We start from the raw sequence: 24668 nt of genomic DNA on the forward strand, positions 1-24668 counted from the left end.
AAAATAAAAAAAGACCTAACCTCTTTGAGAAAGACAATTTGACTAAGTTAATGCAAAAGAACAAATATTTTACCAGTACAATTTTCAGCAGGAGGTGTGTAAAACAAATAAATGACTCAACAGACATCCAATTTCAATGCTTTATGCCAGAGCAGTAAAAATGACAACTGCTGGGCTCCTGTTATATTTAAATTTTACATGCGACTTACAAAGCCATGTTCTCCTGTGCAGCTGCGCTGATTGCTAACTGAGAAAATTGTCGTTCAATATTTCCAATCTTTTTGAGCAGCTGAAAACACTGCGATTTGTGATTACAGTCATTGTTGTAATATTGATTCACGTGCAGCAGCAGCAGCAGTTTCACTCCTATGGAACCGCGGTCTGAAATACAGTTCTCAACAAAGGGCAAACAGTTACTGACAAAGCAATTTTCCACTCAAGGTCTCCATAATGCATTAAGTAAGGTTTAACTCAACCCAATAGATCACGAGCTGGAAACCAAACTATATATTCACCGGCTGGATGTCTCCCATATGACAAGGCTGTAATTAGGCCTATAAATAAAGAGCCTGAACAACACTGTATGCATAGTCATGTAAGAAACATATATTAGGAAAAACAGAAGCTCCTATGAACCAACCGACTTCTGCTGAACTGCTTTGTTTTCTTTAAGTCTTTAGAAAATGGAAACATTGTTATGAGTTACATTAAGTGAACTTACAGGTCAAACACGTCGCAAACGCCAATTTTAACAGTTTTTCTTTGGCTCTTTACTCCCAACACAACAGATTACAGACAGAACTACACTACAGGATATAGACCTGACCTTGTGCTAAAGCTGCTCTTATCCTCTTACTGTATACATCGAATGAAACTTCTGTTGTGACAGCGCTGCTGACAACAATAGATCATAATGAATGTTTGCCAGAACAGTTCAATTCTCCAGTTTCCTGGAAATCTGCTGGAGGAAAATCAGCCATTCTTCCAAACGGCATCCCATCATTTGGTGCTTTGATGATGGTTTTACAAGTGCTCTCTAACTCTCCTGTGTGTGTGTGTGTGTGTGTGTGTGTGTGTGTGTGTGTGTGTGTGTGTGTGTGTGTGTGTGTGTGTGTGTGTGTGTGTGTGTGTGTGTGTGTGTGTGTGAAGACCTGGTGATTGTGAGGGCAGCAATATGTGCCTCTTGCATCCTGAGGATGGTAAATTTTCACCTTGGAATAGATCACCTACTTCAGGATTGCAATCCAAGGACAAAGGTGACGAGAAAAACTTTGCATTGATTTGGAGTGAAGCCAGAAAACTAAAAGGTTTGAATCTTTACCCGTTTTTCTTAAAGTAGAACGAATATTTGGGTTTGGGTCTAGTTATCCTTGAGTAGTATTTTTTACAAGTTGTCCATATAAAATAGTTAGCATACAAAGTGCAGAGCTTGAGAGAGCTCGCTGGCTTGTCTCTCTGCCTACCCGTGGACAACCAGAAATCCAAGTAATATTCATGCTACACGACTGCTGCTTGCACAATTAGCCAAGCATTATTCACTCAAGACCGTGCAGTTCAAATAATTTTAAAAGGAGCTCCGAAACATCAATTTGACAGTTTTAAGTCCCCGTGGGTTTAAATGGCGTTTTCTTTGTTCTGTAAACCACCCATGTGCTGAAGTGGAGCCACAAAGAAACACACACAGGCATGTACAGCACACAATTTCTGTGACTGGTCTCTAAAATAAGCACTGGGTGAAATGTGTTGCCAACAGGCCGTTTTCGACACACATCGAGACACCAGTGAAATGCAGATCTTAGTCTGGACTGGTTCTTAATTCTTCCGGGCTTTATGGGTGCTGAGCGTGGTGGCAGGAATGGGAGGCGGCTGAGAACAATATGGTCAAGTCTTTCATCAGACATCTGTCATCTCATCTTCCATCTCATCTCCCTCCGTTTCACCTTCTGCCACACCTTCTTCCTCCTCTTCCTCCTCGGATGTCACATCCAATTCCTCCATCTGGGAGACGCACTTTGGACACGAGCAGACAAACAGGTAGTTCTCCCTGTGAAGAAAGCGCCCACTGGTCATTGTTTGCATCTCTGATAAGAGCTTTTTTAATTAGAACCATTCTGCACTTTGCTGTTAAGAAAATCTTTTTAAGTGGCTTCTGTGCACAAAAGCAACCGTCTGTTCAACACTGTAATTATACCTCCGGACCACAACACCGTCCTGTAATGAAACGACACCTTCGAGCCTGAGAATTAACACAGGATGCTCTAAAACCAGCATGCGTCTCAGAAACTTTGGATCATGCTAATCAATGAGCAGAGTGAGCACAGGAGTAACCATCAGACCCACCAGCCTCTCTGCTTCATCCTATTATTGCCTGGAAGGCTTTTTATTGATCCTGATGAATTCATAACAGTATGACCCCGTTCAAGTGAAGTGTCCCAGGGATTACAGATGTTTACCTCAGAATCTTATGTCTGCTATGTCGGCTTCGGTCCCGCTGACAGCAGTCCAAGTAACTGATGCAAATCTCCTGAAGATGGAAAAGACACACAAACACGCTCCTGAACTGGCTGAAGAATCCCAACATCAATATATTACTGTACCATAACAGTTAAACTACTCGTGTGGCAATTTTTCCAGATTTTGCACAAAACATTTTCCCAAAATGCCGTTGCTTCATCATGCAGGAGGTCGCTCTCTCGCTCTCCTAAACGCTGCAGTCTTTGCATTCAAAGGAGATCTTTGCTGTGAAAGTAGCACGGCCGCCGTGACATTACTGTGCCGCGCGGATGCAAGGCTTCTCAATCTTTCTGACAGCTTGACAAACCCGCTCCCATCCTTAAAGTCTCAGCCTTCTAATGCCCCCTGACAAAGGGGCACACAAATGTTCTGTGCAGTCTATTTCAGGCCAGAATTTATCACTCAAAACTCAGACGTGTCAGCTCACCTCTCCCTGGTTGATGTCACAGAGGGCACTGAGGTGAAGGAGGAAATTGTTGTCGGGGAACGACACCTCTGCGTTGGGTATGCAGCTGTGGTTACCTGCAGAGGTCAAAGAAGCCATATGGTTGTGTGTGTCAGGGGAGGTTATCATATGGCCTTTTATCCCAGACTAACAGCATCTTTAATCTGAAGTAACAGTTTTCATAAGAGAGACATCATCAGCACTTACATGAGCTTTGAAGCAGAAAGAGTCCAGACCCCTCGCAGTTCAGAAAGTCTCCGGTTTCTGCACAGAACAGACACATTATGCATATTTCTGACCTTTGCTTGGATACGCACGGGTTTATGTAACAACCACAGCATTGGTCAAAACACACATATACAAACAAAACTCGGACAATTCAACCGTCGCAAATCTGCTCAGTTGAGACAAAAAGAATTTATTGTAGAAAATACTGCAACACTGAGATAAAACTGTGACCTTTTTCAATGTCCTTGTACAGCTGGTCAATAAAAGAGTCCAAATGCTCCCTCTGCTGGGCAGGAAGCTCAAGTGCATCGCAGGCATGAACCCACTGGCTCAGCGAGCTGCGTTTGGATGACAGAACATAAAGACAGTGGAGTGTTAGACCCATGTGAGCTCCAGTGTTGAGCTGGTTAAAGGTGATATTTACCTGGTGCCGATGCCTTGTCCGTTGGTCCCCACCAAAGCAAACAGAGAGCGGAAACCCTCAGGGACAAACCACTGCAACACAGTCACACCTTTAATCATCCACGCAGGGAGCTGGCAAATTAGTAATCAATACATTTGTTTCCTCTTTGATTATACAAATCAAAGAAAACGTAAGAAAATAGAGACGTCAGATTTTCACTTCAAGCCCAAGGTAACGAATACAAACAATTATAATGAGAAGAAGAAGAAACATTTGACAAGCTGTGATCAAAGAACAGAATCCCAGAAAAAGTCTGAGCGTCCGTTGGAATAAACCAGATTTTGATTCCTCAGAAATTTTGATATAATCATAATTTAAGTCTTTTTTTTTAACTAAGCAAACTGACTCATATCATACAAGCAGGGTGAAGGACGTCGTTTTATTTACTTGTTTTTGATAAAGTTCAACCATCAACTTGGTAAATCGAGTAGTACCTTCTTTTCTTCCAGCCTAACTCTGTTATGGGATTATTTACTTGTACAGGGAGGCGTTTGCTCCATATCAGCGGTCTCCAACCCCCGGGCCTCGGACCGGTCCGTGAGTCGTTTGGCACCAGGCCGCGAGAGTTGAGGCTCAGGTGTGAAATGTATAGTTTTCAGGGTTTTTAATCGGTTTTCAGCGTTATTTTGTTATCATTTTATCGTTTACTCAGTTTTCCTGGGTCTTTTCATGTGTGTTATGAATAAATCTTCTTTTTTTCAGTACCAGTACTAGTTTTATTTTGTTGTATTTATCCGCGACACCTTAAAGGCCGGTCCGTGAAAATATTGTTGGGCATAAACCGGTCTGTGGCGCAAAAAAGGTTGGAGACCGCTGCTCCATATGACCAATAGTGAACATGGAGCTGCACAGTTCTTACAAAGGCCGCAAACAAAGACGGTTTAAAGACATGACGGCAGCTTCAAGGTGCAGAAATTAAGCCAAACCCAGGAAGTGCTTTAAAGCTGCATCTCAAAGCTAACAGATGTTGACAGCTGTGGTTGCAAAAAAAGGATTTCTGATCCTATAGAAGTGAAAAACAGCATCCTGTTTCTACCTCTGCAAACACGTTGGGCTTTATCATTTCAGGTCATATTGAATAAAAGATTCCATTTTGTAAATCATGAGGAGGATTATCCATGCTATGCTCATTGAAGATTTGTGACAAATAAGCTGGTTGAAAGGAACAAACCTGCTCTGCTAAAGCCGAGAAGGAAAGCTGTAAAAAGGTCAATCTTGAGGAAACGTATCAAAACCATTTCATGCATCTAAACAGAAAATGAGCCGTGTCATGCTGAAACTGTCGTCATGTTTTTTTGAGACATTTTGAACCAAAAACACAGGCAGGTATTTATAATTCATTACTTTCTCTTTTTGTCGTTTCCACAAATTAATGTATTATTATTGTTTGATGTTGGACCACTGTTGTGTCTCAGTGTTGCAGGAAAACTTGTAAGCGAATGAGATTGTCTCGGCAAGTATGAAGGCGGGCAGTACTGCACAGACAGTGAGTGTCACTGGCATCGTGTTACGGTGAAAATGTTTGTGCCACATCAGACTACAACAATAAAAACAGTATTTTCTTGTCCCATAGCTTACATAAAAGATCCATATATCTTAAAGAGCTGAAGTATTGTCCAGCATCGTCATCTGGACCAAATGAAACATACTGGGCTCTGGGAGCATGTGAGGGGCATGCCAAGTGAGGTAATAATGATAATAATAATGATTACAGTCATTGGGCACTAGGTTTTCATGTGTTCAAATAAATAAATAAATACATTTAAAAAAAACTGTAAAAATGATTTAATAGGTCGAACAATATTAAGGAGGCAAAGGCGGCCAAATAAATCAGAGCTGTCAGTGAGCAGCTTTAATTAGCTGTCGAGCAACAAACGCTTTCTGTGATATTTTTGGCAGCATTGTCTAAAAAATGAATGAATGCTGGATTGAAAACAAGGAAACAATGTCTGCTGTGGCTTCACAGAACATACTGACCCGGCCGAGACGGTCGTCATAAAGTGCTTCTGTAAAAAGGCTGTGCAGCAAGGCCAGCTGCCCCTGCAGAAACACGATGAAATAACTTCATGTAATATTTTACATAACAGAAAATACACTTCACTTGTATGTTTGATGCTTATTCGAGCTGTGAAGAGCTAAGATCACCATAACAGCTTTTGACAGTTTGTATCTCAATGAATCCGCACGTCAGGCAGAAATAACAAGAAGGTAACTTACTCTGAACTGCTCTCCTAGGAGCTTATGGGCGATCTCCTCTTCCTCGTTGGCTGTCCGGCTGCAGAAGTGAGTAAACAGCTTCTGCAAGTGTGCTTTATCTTTGGCCTGGAAAACATAAATAATGTTTTGTGACTTACTGAATATCTCCTACACACCTACTTGTGTTTTGCATGATTTGTTTTTGGGGGTGTTTTTTGAAAGGGTTAAACGATAGTACTCATTCAAACCTGCATGAGTAATCTTAACATCCTATAACAGAATAGGAGTGGGGAAAAATGGATACTTTGTAGCATGGTGATATTTTGTTTGCTAATAATGTATGGATACAGGGACAGCAGAAATCGATATTTTGTTACAAAAAAGGTTTTTGTGCTCTGACTTCAGAGCATGTTGATCCTTTTTCTGAGCAAGAATCCTGACATTCCTTCACTGTCCAAATGTGTTTAACTTGTTTATGGCAGCAATAAACATGACAGTTTACTTATTTTAATTTAAGACATGTTTTATTTTAATTAAGTTTAAAACTTTTTTATTTAATGTAAAATTATATTTTGTTTTAATTTACTTTCAAATTCTTCAGTTGCTGAAGGGGCTGCATAGTTTTCATAAACTGCATAGTTCAGAATAGCTATAATTGTACCAGATGGTTGATTCAGTTAAGTTGGACTAGACTGTAATACAAACCGTTCAGTTTGTCAACAATCGAACTGAAATGAGAGAAAGACTGAGTGTGAGACTTTGATGTTAGAGAAAATGAATATTGATAAAGTTTACCTTTATGTACAGAATCTGAATATCGCAAAATATTTTAAAAAATTGCAATAATATCGTATCGTGGGATGTCTGGTGATTCCCACCTCTATAACAGAAGTCAACACTTTTTAGAGTTTTCAGAAACTAATAACCAGGACTTTTTAAAATGAACACACACATCACTGTAATTTGTTTTCTGTCAGTCTGCAAACATTAGTCTAATGAACCTGTGACCTTTCAAAAATTAACATGTAGCTTTTCTTGTTTACAGCACCTGCATCGCAGCAAAGTTCATTTCAAACTAGCAATAATTTCATATCGTTTAATTTAAAAATGAAACATTAGCAATCCAGAGTTTTTTTAAAAAAGGAAACTCTAATCAGGTGCAGCATATCATGTTCCTTTGTATTATATCTCTAATACTGAGCATAAGTACAAATCAGAGGAACAGTCTCACCTGTTTCACCATAGCTACCATTTTGGCCATAAGCACGATGCTGGAGGTCTCAGGGGGATAATGCATACTCCTGAAAGAAAGCAGTGGTAGGTTATTGGGGTGAAAGTCAGCGCTCTCAGGAGATGAACGTTTTTAAAATGCTTCCTCACCTCCATGCATCTTTGAGCTTGTTGATGGGGTGATCAGGATCTCCTTCAGAAGCACCCAGACACAGAGCCTGATGGTACTGATCTGCCGCTGCCTGTCGACACTCGCTGCTGCAGTACATCACCTACAGAGGGAGCAGAGGGCGGGGGATTGACCCCAAACATGAAAACATTTATGGTTTATAATTTGAATCTGCGGGGCTGAGTAAAGCACGATGGCTTCGTGTTTTTAAATCACTGCTTTTACCAAGTTCGCAGTGACTCCAGAGATAAATTCATCACCGAACTCTTTAATCCCCGTTTATGAGTTTAAGTTTCCTTTGGAGAAATCAGGAAAGTTATGACTTCCCGGAGAATGAAATTTACTGGAGCCAGTTTTGAAGTTAATAAAGGACATAAAGCATTTCTGGAACATCATCATCATCCACTCTGGAAAGCAGCTCTGATAAATGTGCATCCAGCACTCGGTTATACTGAGAAAGCATTAAAAGTGAAGGTGTAGCTTTGATATAGTCTAAGCGTTGCTGCCTGTTTGCTTGTTGCAGGTGCTGTACAGGCTCATTTGCCACTTTATTAGGTACGCCTTGCTAGTACTGGGATACACTCATTTTTGCCTCAAAACTTCCTGAACTCTTTGTGGTAAAGACTCAAGGAAGGTGCACTGTGGTCATATGGGGGGTTGGACATGGTCAGCAACAACACTCAAGGGCTCAGGAATGCCATAACATACCACCAACACCATTACACCCTCACCAGCAGCCTAAATTGTTGAATGTAATACAGATGCATCCGTGCTTTCATGTCATTTATACCAAATTGTGACCCTACAGTCTGTATGGCTCAACAGAAACCAAGACTCAGACGAATCTTCTGTTGTTCAAACTGTAACTTTAGTTCCCCGAGTGGTACCCGGTGTGGTCTTCTGCTGCCGGAGCCCATTTGTTCTCTGTAAAGCCCAGAGAAGCTTGTCTGGGCAAATTCCAGTAGATCAGCACTTTCTGAAATAGACCAACGCACCTGCCACCAAAAACCTTCAAAGTCATATAAAAGTGACGTTACTACAATCTGTCTTCTGTCCTCCAAGGTGACCACCCCCACACGGATTACTGACATGATCAGGATTAAGTGCTCAGGACTCCTCAGCTCTATCGCTTAAGACATTCAAATCTGTGCTCCAACTACACCGTTTAAAAACCGTTTTTGCATTTTTGAGTCGTCCTTTGGTGAATTTTTGGTTTGTGGTCAATTCTTGCATCCAAATACTGACCACGCCCAGCCCTGCTCAGCTTCAGAGATGAGACGAGATCGGACGTGCTCAGGGTGGTATGGCCGTATGCTTTGTGGTCACTCTCTAGATGAATGCTTCAGCTTCAGCTTTAACCTTCGAAGACGCAGCTTTATATTATCTTTAAATCACTTTTTCATATGATGAGAAATTCGCAGCTAAACACCGACGGCTGCCAGCTGTTCATGGACAAACTGTAGTTTTCCTCTAATGTTGGTTTGAACAGTTCGAGGAGCTGAAGCTAAATTTCTTTTTTAAGTCACTTTCTGCACTCTTAGGTAAGCATGACCTTTCTCAGGCATTGATCCTCTACTGCAAAACAGGATCAAATGCATGCTCTTCTAGTAATGGGGGGGGCATGTATTTACATTTTCATGTGACCTTAGCTTGGCTTATTGACTGGGCGTTAGTAGTAGCCTCTAAAGATTGATTAGCAAGCAACCACCATTGATGTAGCTGAAGCTCTTCCTTAACCACTGCCAGGTTAAAATCAATGCTTTGTATCTTATATTGATCACCAGTTGCTGTGAGGGTTTTACTTTCACGCAAAATTGCAAGTTATACGTTTTTTTTGGTAGTGAACTGTACTAAAATAGATTTACCTGGCACTGAGGGCATGCTTGATGCTGTTCTGGGCGTACACGGCACAGCTCCGGATGAGGAAGGCTGAGTCCAGGGATGCCGCTGAGTCTTCTCGCATTCCCCTCTGCAGTCTCCAAAGCACGTAAGCAGTATTCACAGGCTGTTGGGGGCATGATGGTAAAGCCGGATAAGTTTCATTGTAGATCCACATGCAGTACACATGCAGATTATTTTGTCCAGTTAGTCCAAAACCTCAATAATCAATGAAAAGATGCAATTATAAGTCTTATAAGTGCATCAAACATCTCACCTTTATATTTATACAAAGTGTTCCACAGGAATTGGGCAGAGACGAGCGGCCGCTCAATGAAAATGGTTTCTCCCTTCTTTATGCTCCTTTTGGCAAAGAGACCCTTGCCCTGTAACATGAATAACTAACTGTTACTGCAGCCTTCAGTCACTACAGAAAAGTTATAGACTATGAACATTTTACAAGAATTAAAATGTAAATGACAGTGAGACCTAAAATGATTCATTTCTTAATCACTATGTTTAAAAAACTCATAACTTGCTGCAGCACAAACATGTTTTTCCCCAGAAACTGTAAGTTGTTGTTTTCATCCACCAATCACACATCAACCAATCAACATGAGTAAAAACTGTGAGGAGGAGGAATAACATACTGCTGCAGTCAGTCCAGACAGACCACTTAAAAAACAAGCACCACCATTTAGAGTCCACTCAGTTTATTAATGTGATTATATTAACAATCCACTGGTATTTGCATTTATATCAGCTGATTAATGAAGAGTAACAAAGGAAAGAAGAGATGGCAGAAGAGCCCTTTCCAGCTTGTCCTACAGAAATTCATTCAATTTTGTGTGTCTGAGAGAAATATATATAATCAGCTGATTTATCAGAATACATGCTCATCAAATCTCCACATATATATATAGTTCTGCAGGTGGTGGCCACAGACCATCTCTCCTCTAGTTTGCTTTTTACTAGTATTCTTGTCTCTACTGGTAACATGTGATGGAACCTGCTGCATTCAGGTTGTCACATCCATATTATCACAACACTTTCTGCTGTGTGTCCCAGCACTGTCTCGAGACAGATAGCAGGAGACTGGCTGTTACAGTAGGTGAGCTGGACAGGGCGTAGAAGGTCATCAAATGACAAGCGGACCAGAAACTGCTTCTTTGTGCAAGGAGGGACAGGAGGAGCGATGGCAGAGGCCTACAAAATGACCTCCAAGGGCAATTCTGTGCATGTTACTGACTAAAGTGCCATAAAAAGACTCCGTGAGAGCCCAACATGGTTTAGCAGGACCTGTGCTCACAGGCTGTCATCCTCCAGAGAACACCAGAGCAGGCAGGGCTCCATTCTCATTCACAGATGATGTGACCTGAAAGCTGTGGAAAACGTCATGATGCCTGCAACGTCACGTGTGAAGAGAACTGATTACATTTATCTATTTAAGAATTTCCTTTAAAAGAAGAAGAAGAAGAAGAAGGGAAAAAACACACGCACACGCACACACACAGAAAGACGTGAACTTGTTAGCACTCTATCACAGTTATTATTATTATTATTACTATTATTGGACATGAATGGTAGGGGTTATTTTCAGCTAGCAGTTCTTATACTGTGATATTAGCGAGCTAAGCTTTGGTCTGGAAGCTGCTGTCCTAAATTTTCCTGAAGGCAACATAGAAATCAAAGCCTTCATGGAGGATTTAGACAATCATTCAATCTCCACTGTGTGTCAGACATCAGCCAGTCGTGCCTGGCTGTGACCCGCACTGACAGCCGACACGCGACTACAGCACCGCCGCTTTAAATCTGTGTTCAGCCGCAGATTTCTTCTAAATCCATTTAATATGAAAATCACGGACAAGTCTCACCTTGACATTGTCGATAAATCTGACTTCCACACAGCTGGACACTTTGCCGGGGTCCACGCAGAAGGAAAACATGTCATCCACGGGAGCAGCCATGTTTCAGACGACCTTTCAACTCTGACGTTGACGTTTTATTTGTGAGACAGGCGGCAGCGACCTCTGGTGGTGAACAGAAAGTTGCATAAATGTTTAGAAGGGTCTGCGATTGGGTGGCTGTTGTAAGACATTCCGCGCATGCTCAGATCATGCGCTTTGAAATGAACGGGAGTTTTTGTTTGTTTGTTTATTAAATAGTCTGAAAACAGTCGAAATTAAGCAGATACAATACGCAGACACAGACGGACGTTTTAACGGTGTTTGGGGCTGATGATATCTGGCCATGAAGTTAGCTTAGATGCGCAGAAAAACCTTTTTGTCTTCTTGATTTATGGAGGGGACTTTGGATGCCACTAAAAGCAAAAAAAATTAAAGTGTCGACTTTTTAGAAGCGAAAAAAAGCGAGCAGTGGAGGAGCCAAAGAAATATAAAATATAGGGTTCTAAAATATACATTTATTTCACATAAAAACCGTGGAGTTGCTCGGTCCCTCCCTACATAGCCCTTAAGTCCGTGTTGTACCGCATTTTCCACCCGACGTCTCTCTCCAAAGATCAGTCCGTGTGCCCTTCCAGGGTGTGTCTAATTAGTGATCAGGAGGGGGAGTGGAGAAGTGTCCCCGGGACAAGTCCACAGTAAATATAATAAAAGCATGAAATACTGCAAAGATAAAACACTCAACATGGGAACACAGCAAAACATGCAACTTCAAATAAATAAATATTTTTTTTAAATCCACCCTTCCTCCGGATGACATAAGGACAAATTAGTCAAGTGAATAGAATAGAATAGAATAATCCTTTAATTTTCCCACAAGGGGAAATTTGGTTGTATCAGCAGCAAAACAAAAACACACATATACAAACAGAACAGAAACACAATTTTTACATATTTACATCATGGACAATAGTTACCAAAGCAGAGTCCTGTACAGTTATTAAAATCAAATTACAGATAAGTGCAAACCCAGGTTGTAGTGTGCAAACAGAGCAGGATACTGATGTTTAAATAGTTGAGAATATTTAGAATAATTAGAAAAGTGCAGATTGTGTGATTGTACCTGTGCATTAAAACGTAGATATGTAACTTCCAATAAGTTAGTGTATATATAAACTGAAAAAAGTAATGTGCAAGTTATAACAGTAGAAGTTGTTACAGCGCAGATGTAAACATCCATGTTTGTTGGGAGCAGTTGTGATTGTGCAGTCTGACAGCTGCAGGGAGGAAGGACCTGCAGAAACGCTCCTTCATGCATCGAGGATGCAGCAGTCTGTCACTGAAGCAGCTCTGCAGCAACATCTACATGCATGGGCTGGGAGACTCTGTCCATCAGAGATGTTATTTTGGCCACAGTCCTTCCTCTCAGCTGTCGATAAACTGCTGCTCCAACATACAACACTGTAAAAAATGACAGATGCCACCAGAGTAATAGAAGGTCTTTAAAAGCACTCCCTGGACTCCAAATGACCTCAGCCGCCTCAGCAGGTAGAGTCTGCTCTGACCCTCCCTGTAAAGAGCATCAGTGTTGTGGCTCCAGTTTATTATCCAGGTGAACACCCAGGTACCTATAAGAGTCCATCTCAAGGTCCACTCCCTACAAAAAGTTATGGTTAATCAGAGTTAATTCATATTATAACAAGAGAGCCAATTACTTTTTCACCAGGAAAACCAACGTAATACAGAAGCCTTACTGTAAAGGGTGGAAAAGCATCCTATAGCAACATGAAGTAAAGAGTGCAGACACTTTACATACAGTAAAAGAGTATTTATTACAGGCTATATAGTAAAATAAGTCTACATAGGTTTACATGGTTTGACTAGCAAACATTTGCAATAGTATCAGTGGAAGTTTTACACAAAGAATTAAAAACAGTCAGTTGTGTAGTATATGTTATGGTTCTATTTCAAATTGTGTACAAAAGAAGCGATTCTTTAATAATGAAACAGTAACTCGACAACAGTCAGTAATGGAGCAAAATGACCTTCATACAAGAAAATGTAACGCCGTGTTTTAGGAGTTCTTTCACACTGTGTGGGTTAAAATCACCGGCATGTATCAACTGCCAGTTTAAAACTTGTATAAACATCTATAATAAGACATCTAGAGTGCAGCTACTGAACAGGGGCTTCACGTTTGTTTCATAGTGAAAGTTTCCCTCGTCCGAGTGAGTCTCACTGAACAACTTAGTTTGCATGCAGCTGACTCCTTTCCATCTCCACAATCAGATTATTATCAGCTGATAGTTAAAACCAAACAATACATATCAAGAAACTGCAGTTCAAAAGATGTTTTCATCTCACTCACTACATGTCACAGACACAATACAGTAGATTTATCTTTTAATGACCTGATGAAAAATACTTGTAGTTTTATTTTATGTTTGCCTCGACCTCCACAGAGTCTGCAGATGGATAGTAGCCAGTACAAGGAAAAATAAATAATTTTTATATTAAGAGACTCATAATGATCCTGATATATTGGTTTTTGTCTTATCCAATATAAAAGACTTATTCTGAATGGCCATATTCTGGAACTAGTAAAACCTCTTCCTTACTGTCAGTAAACAATTATTAAATGTTTTAAATATATGTGGCTCAGTGTGGGCACTGTGAGAACTGTTTCCCATATTAGGGCTGTAATTAGGATTTTGCTGCAGCAAATCTCTTAAAAATCGAACTAAAATCTGATCACAGCACAAGCTGAATAAACATCACTAAACTTAAATTAAGGTTCCTTTTTTAGAAATAAATCTAATTCCTCCTCTCAGGCAGGAAAACCTTTCATCTGCAACATTTCTTTAACTTTTTTCACTTTTATTATGGTGCTGCTCTTTATGCATGCACCACTAAAGAAGTTAGGTACCTGTGTGCTCTTCTTTATTAATGGCTGTGGAAATTGTGCACACTGGTCTGTGCACTGCTATTAAGTGGCTACAGCTTAATAGCAGAACACAGACCAGTGCTTAACAGCAGTCGTTGGACACGTCGCTGTTTGTCCAACGATTTTTGGATTCATAAGCTTATTCATGTTCATCTCTCCTTGGGCTGATTTCCTCTCATATAATCAAACTGTGTTTGCTTTCAATATATTTTACAAATGTTTGTCCCAAGATTCAAAACAGAGTGAAGGAATATTTTTACTGTTTTGGTTCATTTGCAGCAGTTTCAAACCAAACAAACTGGCTCTGCACGGCATACACAGTCACAGACAGACAAAGTTCGAGATGACGCAGTGAGAAGAACTGTGCTCAGTCGGACCAACAAAGAACAGCATATCTGTAGGAACACTTATTTATACAGCATGAAATAAGGAACTGATGCTAAATCTGACTTTACAGAGAATAAATCAGCATTTCTATACAAAGAGCTCTTAAAAAGGAGACGACAGAATAAAAAACCTCTCAGAAAACTATGATTTAATAACTGCTGGGATCTTGATAAATGCAGAAACCAGTTTAAAAAGCCGTCTTTCTGTGATAAAAATGCAGCACATCGTTCCAGGAGGAACCTACAGCTGAGACTCCTGACAGCTATTCACACAGCAGCCTCATTTTCCTCCTGGCTCCCTCTGCTCTCCTCTCCCACTCCACCACCATCCATCATAAACCTTTGTTGTAGGTCACCACCTTGCAATCTGTTGCCATGGCAATCTCCGGCTCAAGGCAAGACACCTCGATCTGCCAACAAAAAGAAGAGAGTGAAAGAAAGCAAAACAAAAACCATGAAACCAAATGTAAGATTTTAGCTCTTCTCTCCTTCCTTTAGCTTTGAAAGTCATTTAGATTTTTAATTAGACGCTGGAATAAAATGGTGTGGGTCGGGGCTCTGCATGTCAAGCTGTGGACATGTAATTTGAATTTTTGCACAGCTGCTCCCTGTGCCATCTGGCCTTGAAGGCAGCAGCCCGTCTAACAGCGTATGTACTGTACCTGAGACATCTGGGGGAACAGACTGATGGCCACGGGCAAGGACAGGCCAAAGGTAACCAGGCACACAGCGCTGTGGATGGGCAGCAACAGCCTGCGGTTGCTCTGCAGAAATCGCAGCCTACACAAGTCAAGGCAGAGATAAAAAGAAACGTGAGCGTGCTGCGTGGATCGATCCCAGATGACTCCTGCAAAGCTGTGAGTTATTTTTGGATCTGGAGAAAAACATCATGTGCAGATTTAGGGGAGCTATTTCTGCACGATTGGAGGGTGTGAGATTTATGTGAGAGAGAGAATATCATAAATCTGACTGCAGATTCTTCTTTAAAGGCACAAAAAATGCTTTCGTTTTCTATTTGTTCTCATATTGTCTTTTCTCTCGTGACCTTTGACTGAATGAATAGTTTAGTAAACACTTTGGGGCACAACACATGCCAGCGTTGGTTCAGTACACACAGAGTAGTACTTCAAGCAGACGATACTAAAAAGGGGCACAATTAAAGCAATGGTAGAGCAGTCCCAGTTTGCTGCACAATGACACAAAGCAAACTACTGTAATTGATTTATTGATTGCTGATTGTGTTAGAGTCTGACTTTGGATAACAAAGCTGATAATACAAAGCCCTGCATCTGCCAGATTATTAAACTGTACGTTAATTAAAAGGCTAACTTAGGCTTCAGCTGTTCTTTTGCTGTGATTTGATTTAGTCACAGTCATACTTAAGCACTGGTGTTACTTCAGTTTTGACTAAATGTGTGGTCACTGCATGTTCTTGTATTATAGGTTGAATAAAAAGCATCATTACCCACAACAGCATAAATGTAATTATTCTATATTAAAACATTTGTTTCTTTTCATTTGCTTTTCTTTTTTGTTTGATTTGTTTTGTTGGGAAACTTACTGCATTATTTCTTACATTCTGATCATTTTACATGTTTGAGGTTTGTGCTGTTACTGTTTTAACTGTGCCACATCTCTCTAGGAACCTTTGGTAGCAGCTTTATGTACTTTTCTAGACCAACTGACTAACTAACAACAACTAACAACAACTAACAACAACAAAAGTAAGTCACTAGTTGCAACCCTAACAGGAAAAAAAATGTATTTCTGCACAAACCTCTCGAGGTAGGACATAATGATGGGGGGCAGGACAAAGATTGGCATTGGGAGGACCACACGTGTAAAGGCAGTTTCCATGATTGCCTGGGGATAGAGAACATTGTGCACATGCTCCATTTCAAACACTGAGTTTATTTATTTATTTTTCATGAGATCAGATGGCGTTTGGATTTCTAACGAGAATCATGCAAAAATGAAAAAGAGCCCTCACATGTCTCGCAGCAATTCTGGAGGATCCCACAACGTTCCCGTTGTTGTCGAGCACATCGACACCCTCGGACAGCTCGCTGTGTCTCATCAGGCCCACGTTACAGATGTTTGCACTAGCTGCAAAGGGAGAGGGAGACAGCTCAGAAATTATAATGCATTTTAAGCAGAATCTGTGCAGACTGACAAACAACGACTGCAGCCACAGATGGTGTGACTGTAGTCTGTGCAGCCACAACACTGTGGCTTTACCAGTGAACTCAGCCCAAAGCAGGACACTAACATTAATTTCTCCATTACCATCACTGTGAAATCCTGTCTCAGAGTGATGAAGATGCTGAAAAGATCACGCACTTTCCAGGCATGACTGTTGTAATGCATTATTAGGTCACTTTAAATGTCCCTGAAAAGCTTTCAGTTGATCCAGAACAGCGAGAGAGAAATCACATTTCTTCATTTTCAGTTTCTCTTCACTGGCTCCGTGTTATCAGAATTGAATTCTCATAAAAGACATAATCAGCCTCCCTCTTATCTTAAAGACCACATAACACCGTATTATCCAATCAGAGCATCGCTCTGTGACTGAAGGTTTACTGGGGATTTATGCTTCAGTGGGAAATCGACACCATTGGCATGTCATAACTGCAAGCCTCTTTGAAACCCCACGCCTACGCCATAACCCAACCTGCACTTCCTTGGAAATGTAACTACATCTCAGGTTGATGCAGCTTGACCTGTTGTGATTGGCCTGTTCAGCACTGTTCATTCCTCTTATGTATTTCCGGTTACTTTTGCCGGATTGGTTAAATTATAAGAATAGAATTGAGTGAATGTACCGAGCAGTTCCCAGCATTATCAAAAGCAGAATATCAGATACAACCTTCAGCTATCAGGTCTCTCTGCCCCAAATTTAGGGGCTGACTCTCCTGACTCGAAATTCCTTTCAAATTTAGAGCCAGGAGACAGACAAGCCTAAGATTACACCTAAAATGTGTATTTTTGATAAAACTTACAGTTCATACTCATGTAGATGACCCTTCACCATCCTTTAGTTATACTGCAAAAATGTCCGGTTGCTGGGAGCTGCTAATGATGCTCTGTTTCTTCATCAATCATGGCGGGTGGCTGCCCCTCCCTGAATCTGGTTTCTTTCTGTTAAAAGGAGGGTTTTTCGTTCCCTCTGTTGTCAAGTGCTTGCTTGTAGCGGGTAATGTGATTGTTAGTTTCTAGCTAATATTCTAGGATATAAAATGCATTAATGCAGCACTTTTTGGTCCTTTAGATATGAGAAACCTTTCCCATACAGCTTTATTCAGAGCTAGAAACATTCAGGAAACATACAAAGATTAAACATGAACTGATATTAAAATGTTGAACTGATGTTAACCAATTTGTACAAAGTGCTAGGGGTGGGGAAAAATGGATACTGTGTAGCATCGTGATATTTTGTTTGCTAATAATGTATGGATACAGGGACAGCAGAAATCGATATTTTGTTACAAAAAGGTTTTTGTGCTCTGACTTCAGAGCATGTTGATCCTTTTTCTGAGCAAGAATCCTGACATTCCTTCACTGTCCAAATGTGTTTAATAAACATGACAGTTTACTTATTTTAATTTAAGACATGTTTTATTTTAATTAAGTTTAAAACTTTTTTATTTAATGTAAAATTATATTTTGTTTTAATTTACTTTCAAATTCTTCAGTTGCTGAAGGGGCTGCATAGTTTTCATAAACTGCATAGTTCAGAATAGCTATAATTGTACCAGATGGTTGATTCAGTTAAGTTGGACTAGACTGTAATACAAACCGTTCAGTTTGTCAACAATAAAACTGAAATGAGAGAAAGACTGAGTGTGAGACTTTGATATTAGAGAAAATGAATATTGATAAAGTTTACCTTTATGTACAGAATCTGAATATCGCAAAAATATTTTTAAAAATTGCAATAATATCGTATCGTGGGTTAAGTATTGTGATAATATCGTATCGTGGGATGTGTGGTGATTCCCACCTCTACAAAGTACCAGGATGTTCAGTCAGACATGAAGCTGACAAAGAAGAAGAAAAACGAGGCATGTCTTGGATTAATCTGTAGAACTGCTGATGTTCATGAGAATAACGAGTTCAATAATAAAAGGAATACATAAAATATCTCGTGAAATCATTTTTAAACAAGATATAACATCAACCAGCAGAGGGCCACATGAAACCCACCCTCATCATAACAAAGGCTCCTTTGAAAACCTACCTACAGCTGGAAAGGGGACAAGTCTCTGTATGATCATTCTGGTGGCAGGACTCAATTTATTGGCCTTCTGAATCAGCACATTCAGTCCCACCTATAAAATATGGAATAAATATCTGTTAAATCAGGTAATTCCAAGTAAAACCAGCTTTTTATGCAGCTCCACAGTGCTGCAGTTAAACATCTGCAACATGATCAAAATTATTCCACAAGATAAACGATTAATCTCAAACCCACTCACTGCAATAGATACAGCACTCGTCACAGCTCCTGCGTAGCCTTGAATAAACTTGGATGTTGGTGTAGGCTGAAGAAAAACAAAGTGTCACAACATTTGTATAGTTTTTTTTTTTTTTGCATTTTTTTAGTTTAGTTTGTATTTATTTGCATTTTTACCTTCGTCGCATTACGATTCGCATAGTTCACACAGGCATTGTGACTCTGGTTCAACCACTGAAGACAAAGGAAGGGAGGACGTGAGGGAAGAGCCGGGCTTAAAGGATGAGCGAGTAGTGTTCAACAGAGCAGCAGCACTTTATTTACAGTGTCCCAGTGTATAACAGGCGGTAAAGCTTTGCATGTACCCAGTAAAAGTGCACTTACCAGATGTTCAAATGGACAATAAATGCAATGATTTACAAGAAGCATGTTATTTACAGTACCTGCCATATAATGGTAGACACCACAGTCTGATTTGGGAGAAGAAGGCCAATGACCTAGATGAAATCAGGGAATAGGAGCTTATTTCTGGACAAAATAAGTTCAAAATCTCCTTTCATCTGTCCCCAAATTTGACCGTGTTCATGGACATCTGCACATCTAAGTACAGTTCTATGAAATGCATGGCTTTCATATGTGACTTACAATCGGTGTTCCAAATGGTACATAACCTGCACGGTGAAAACATGATTTCAGTGTAGACAATGATGATACAATGGATCAACAAGTTCAGCAAAGATCTTCATCTGAGGCCGTACCTGACATTCGAAATGGCATGAAGATCTTCTCTCCTGTGTCAGGATGAATGATGGCCTGCGTGCAGAGAGCATGAAAGCTTCCTCATGCCGCCAGCAGCCCAGAGACTCGAATGTATGAAAGGGCAGTAAACGTGGGCCGACTTATAATACTTACCTGTTTGATCTTCTGTGCTTCCCACAGCTGAACATGTGAGCAATGCAATAAAACAAAAGAACTATAATTAAATATTAAGTAGGAACAGATTGTGTAATATTATGTCGTAACAGTCACCTGAACGTCAGACACTCCAGGTGGAAGTGCGCCATGTTTGTAGTCATCGAGGAGTTTGATGCATTCTTTTAGCCGTTTCTGTCAAAATTGGAACAAGAATGAAATTATCCTTTTGCAGGAACAAGATTGTGTAGAATATAGAGTTCTGTATTACTGCAGAGCTATACCTTAACTTAACATATATAAACAAGTTTATCCACATTACAGCACCTTTCCATCTATAAATACACTTGAACATCACTTTGCATTTGACAGGAAAATATTTAAGACTGCAAAAAAAAGCTTTAGCTTGTAATTAATTTGGAATTTTAACAATTATTTGTTGTTATAAGAAATCTATCATGTGCACATGGCATGTTTAGCAAGTTGATAGTTGAATTCTTGAGTTTTTCTTCTTGAAGAAGTCAAGCAATTACGCCACTGTGACACCTTTTGAGATGTTCAAATACAAAGCCAATCACATGCGAGGATATAGGATAATATCCTTATGTGAAAAACAGAGAGGGTGATGGACGCGACAGTCAAGTGGAGCGTCCGTCTGTCCTCTCAGTGAGTGAGACAGTGGACAGCGGTGAGGAGGGCCGTGCGAGTGCATCGCAAAAACACATAAATATGCCCGACACCCGTAAACGAAGCAGCATCCGGCTGCAGTTTAAAGACTTTTTTGTCTCGTTCTCGGTCTCGTCTCGACTTTGTCTTGGTCTCGATACCCTCTGGTCTTGGTCTTGTCTTGGTTTAGGCGGTCTTGACTGGAGGTCTACCCTGAATTGGCTGATGGGTACGAAAATGATGTGAATCATATGACATGATCTTCACCATCATCCGCTCTCAGCACAGTTGAACATAAAAAGGAGATTCACTGCTAGAGACTCAGTGCCGAGTTGCAGCCTGAGTGCTGAACATCTTACAAAGAGACCTTGTTGTGTTTGTCCTTTAGTTTGACACCTGTCTGTACATCTAGATGTTTTAGAGAAAACGTTACCTCTGAGACAAACAGAGTGCTCGGGTCAATGATGTCTACGAAGTGTCTCAGTCGACCAAAGAACGAACCCTGGGAAAGACAGCATGACAGAGTTAATCCTTAAAAATAGCAGGAAAACATGTTTTCACTCAAACACACAGAACCAATTCCATTTGACTTGTTGGTGATCATAAAAACAGTTTTATCTGCCTCACAGTTACACTGAGTCAGCTTCACACCTTTTATGATGCATAACATCACACATCTGCATCCTGTTGTTTTATATTGACGGAAGAATATTTGCAAGGTCAAAACCAAGGTTCAGAAACACATGATCACATTAATCTACTTCAAAATGTCATTCACAACTTCTCTGTGTAGCAGTTTTCTTATAATCATATGGAAGGAAATAATGCTGAGATGTGTTTTAAGATTAAAGTTTGGGGGAATGCACCAGCAGTCTGCACATTTATTCCAGTAAAAGTTCCCAAGTGAGACTTGAAGCTGCTGGTCAAGCGCCCTGTTTTCTGTTCCCTTCGCTGTCTCTACATCAGCATGCCAATTGCTAAGCATGTGTGCCAGCAATCTGAAAAGGCCCAATAGGAGCCTGCGCCAAGAGTCTCTTTGGCAAACCAGACGGGTGAAAATAGGGCAGCTTCAATCAGAATCCGTCAGAGACATTTATCAGAGATGAAGGGAGGGAAACACAGCAGAATAACAGTGGAACTGACACGTCTCTATTTCCATTACCTCTCTAGCACCAGTTTCAAACTGAAATGACTGCAAACAATCTTCTGTCCTCATAAAGACCGTAGGTGTATAAATCTATCTGTATCACTGCTCTGGGTTTTCTGTCACTGCCTCGTTCCCTCATCGCATGTCTCCTCCTCTGACAGGCCATATGTGCTGCAGTGCTGTTTTGTAAGAGTGGGGCGAAGGGAGGATCTGTGTGAGGAGCCCGCGTTAATTATGCATGAGCTTCAGCTCCCTGGAGAACGCACAACAAGGCTAGCAGAGATGGAGCGCGGTGCAGACAAACCAAACAAGATTCATGCTGATTCAAGGACTGCCCTAATTTTTATGCTTTGATGCAAAGAACTAAAAGTATTGCAGCACCTTGAACAACCCAACATGCAGGTTACTGATTAAAACTGAACGTCTTTGTGAGGATCAGAGGGACAAGAGCAGTGAAAAACTAATCGCGGGGCCGAGCTGGGGAGCCTTCGTGATGGTAATCGGTTAAAAAAATGATAAATATCCTGAGACTGTTAATAAGCTGTCACTTGGGCAGCCTGTGAACAATGCAATATCCTGTACTAATTGGTGCGTCCATGAATGAATTATGAAACAGATCTGGAGGCACACTCATGCGTACAGTGCTTCAATCCTCCTAAATTAGATCAAGAGAGACAGATTGGGAGAGACAACATTCATTTGTGTCTCTTTTGGTCTTTTTGTGTCTTTGACGTCATCTTGTGTCTCTTTGTGTTGTTTTACATCTCACCGTAGTTTGTGTAATGCTGCATCCCTTCCTTATCCTTTTGTAACTCTTACTTGCTGCTTTATATCTTTTTGTGGTCATTTTTGCAGGGTTTTCTTTTTTTGGGGGGGGGGGCGTTACACTTTTTGCAGCAATTTGCTCTTTAAGTAGCACGGGGGCTCCACTGGTTAGCACTTCTGAACTACTGAAAGAGGGTCCTGGGGTTAAACCTGGTTTTAGGGCCCCTGGGTGTGGAGTTTGTTCCCCTCGTGTTTGTCAGAGAGCGCCCGCTCCTGTACTGACAAACACTCCAGGTTAGGTCACTCCTGCAAACACAGCGCCTCTTGGTTAAACTGAATAACAAGTTAAGAAACAGAATGGAATAATAAAATAATATCTGAATAATATTTGAATGATTTCTGTCTCTTTGTGCATTTCTTCAGTAAAGATCTGTCACATCAAATGAACTTGACCCAAAAACACTTCAGTAGTTGTGGGAATATTTTTGCATATTTTCCTATATTTTTTTCTGCTGTCATAATAATAACTGTATTGGTCCCTCATGTGAGTTGAGAGAACATCAGATTTAAAGCAGTTTAGTGTGACTTTAATTTACACTCCACGCATGAAGACTTTACTCTGTGCATTGACATTATAGCGTAAATACCTCCCTTAATACTGCTGTTCATTAAATGGGAATGACCACAGAATAATTAGATGCGAGTTTAACTTGTCCTCAGCTGCCATCGGAGTCAACGTGAAGGACACATTATCTGTCAGCCTGACCATCAGCCTGACCGCTGCAAATGAATTAACGGAGGGAAAATTCAGTAATGAGCTTCAGACATTGGTGGAAGTCCAGAAACCTGAAACAAAGTGGGAGCAACAGCAGTCTGCAGGAAGCATCCTGGGGGTAAAAAAAAGAAGTTTGATGGGACTGGATTATTGTACAAGATGTTCCGACAGATTTTGACGCCTAGATTAAAAGTGAAAAACTCAGACAGCCAATTATCGTGAAGGTTTGAGAGAAAACGACAGCGAGCTGTCAGTGTGTTGACTGCAGATCCGAGCAGTGATATAACCGTGCGTCGAAGAGGCGTGGACTCTCATAAAACACTGATATGGCACTGCCGACGAGAAATCATTTCCACTATGAAAACTGCAATAAAGTCAAAACTCATCCATCTCAACCAAGTTCACCAGCAGCTGGAAGTTACTGCGGTTTAAATAAAGGCAGCGAAGAATCGGATCACAAATCAAAGCCAACTTTGTGCCCACAAACTGCCTCAGCATCCGGAGCGGCTGCAGGGCGGAGGATGGAGCTGTTTTCCACCGAAAAGCCTGAAAACAAAATCCCATTAACGGATGGTTAGCGGAGGATCGAGGGGGGCTTACCTGGTCGTATCGGGGTCTCCCGAGCTGGAATGCAGGACACGCTGCGGATTCCGCCATGACACTCAACTATTTATTTATTAATGAACTGAATCATGAACGGATTTCCAAGTACAGCGAACTACATTCAATGTGTAACTAGTGAAGCAATGTGCCGCTAAGCCTGCCGGGAGATGTAGTTTTCTCATTTGCTTTAACGCTGGCAAAGTTGAAGCGCATGACTACACATCCCAAATAATCGATTAGGTGAACGCTATTGCATAACTGTTCGGATTGATCTTGGGGAGAGATAACTGCTGATGCCACCGTAGGTGTCAGATAGACCCAATTACTCATAATGTGAGGGCGTGGCCTGATGTCTGCAAGGAGTAATGGTCGGCCTGGAGCGACTTAATAAAGAACCAGCAGCGACAATCTGTGTTATCAGTCACCGCATTGGACACTTTCATTACCTCTTATCATTCTGTGGAGAGAAGCAAGACACTGCCGCTTAGGAAATTACTTCCATCTCAAAACACCAAGAAAAATACGAGATTTTGTTTTCTCCTCTTATAACGCTGATTCATATGAAGAAAAATAAGAGGAAACTGAGAAAAAATAATAAATAAGCCAACTGTGGCATATGGAGCGAAATGTGATGATACATTCGGATAAATGACACTTCCAGCGTGACTTTCAAAGCATTCATTTTTTCCCTATAATGTTTAGGATTAGGGGTTACTTAATTATGAACACTGTTAATGTAAATGTGTAATTATAACAATGTGATTTATGACCCTGTTACATTAATATGCATCAGATAGCCCCCCCCCCCCCCCCTTAAAATAATATTTTAAATGCTATCTTCTACTATTACATAAGGAAAAGATAAGGATACCCCTTCTCTGACTGCAATTACATTTTATCTGCTAAATTTTGTGAGCCCCTTTCTGTGTGTACAGACTGTTCCTTCTAAACGGGAACTGTGCCAAACCTGATAAAGTCTTTGCTTTCTTA

General features: G+C 40.7%; 2 protein-coding genes across 2 annotated transcripts; both read right to left on the reverse strand.

Moving 5' to 3' along the window:
* Positions 1-128: 128 nt before the first annotated feature.
* smyd5 (SMYD family member 5) lies at positions 129-11116 on the reverse strand. The gene is made up of 13 exons (XM_087851786.1): positions 10998-11116; positions 9401-9509; positions 9111-9250; positions 7227-7348; positions 7078-7147; positions 5868-5972; positions 5628-5690; positions 3612-3682; positions 3419-3525; positions 3167-3223; positions 2942-3036; positions 2454-2524; positions 129-2044 (listed from the first exon to the last, which is right to left on the reverse strand). Exons 1-13 carry the CDS (start codon positions 11088-11090, stop codon positions 1894-1896), a joined length of 1254 nt encoding a protein of 417 aa, XP_087707912.1. The 5' UTR covers positions 11091-11116; the 3' UTR covers positions 129-1893.
* A 1724-nt stretch (positions 11117-12840) lies between these two features.
* Positions 12841-23976, reverse strand: sfxn5b (sideroflexin 5b). Its single transcript, XM_087851787.1, has 14 exons — positions 23676-23976; positions 20822-20890; positions 19840-19917; positions 19723-19749; positions 19569-19623; positions 19456-19481; positions 19254-19307; positions 18988-19044; positions 18833-18898; positions 18595-18685; positions 16348-16463; positions 16135-16220; positions 15020-15137; positions 12841-14767 (listed from the first exon to the last, which is right to left on the reverse strand). The coding sequence occupies exons 1-14, from the start codon at positions 23730-23732 to the stop codon at positions 14690-14692; spliced, it is 978 nt and encodes a 325-aa protein (XP_087707913.1). The 5' UTR covers positions 23733-23976; the 3' UTR covers positions 12841-14689.
* Positions 23977-24668: the final 692 nt, after the last annotated feature.

Source organism: Neolamprologus brichardi, chromosome 2 (genome assembly GCF_056152115.1).
Source record: "Neolamprologus brichardi isolate AB-2024 chromosome 2, ASM5615211v1, whole genome shotgun sequence".
Classification (NCBI taxonomy): Eukaryota; Metazoa; Chordata; class Actinopteri; order Cichliformes; family Cichlidae; genus Neolamprologus; species Neolamprologus brichardi.

What these genes read in the sequence shown, in the direction of transcription:
- smyd5 (XM_087851786.1), bottom strand. Translation starts at nt 11,090, where the DNA reads ATGGCTGCTCCCGTGGATGACATGTTTTCCTTCTGCGTGGACCCCGGC. An exon ending in AAGCATGCCCTCAGTGCCAG is followed by an intron (nt 7,349 to 9,110) that starts GTAAATCTATTT and finishes CTCCCTCTGTAG; the next exon opens with GTGATGTACTGCAGCAGCGA. An exon ending in ATGACGACCGTCTCGGCCGG is followed by an intron (nt 3,683 to 5,627) that starts GTCAGTATGTTC and finishes ACTGTGTTGCAG; the next exon opens with TGGTTTGTCCCTGAGGGTTT.
- sfxn5b (XM_087851787.1), bottom strand. Translation starts at nt 23,732, where the DNA reads ATGGCGGAATCCGCAGCGTGTCCTGCATTCCAGCTCGGGAGACCCCGA. An exon ending in CGAATCGTAATGCGACGAAG is followed by an intron (nt 18,899 to 18,987) that starts GTAAAAATGCAA and finishes GTTTTTCTTCAG; the next exon opens with CCTACACCAACATCCAAGTT. An exon ending in CCAGAATTGCTGCGAGACAT is followed by an intron (nt 16,221 to 16,347) that starts GTGAGGGCTCTT and finishes CTCTATCCCCAG; the next exon opens with GCAATCATGGAAACTGCCTT.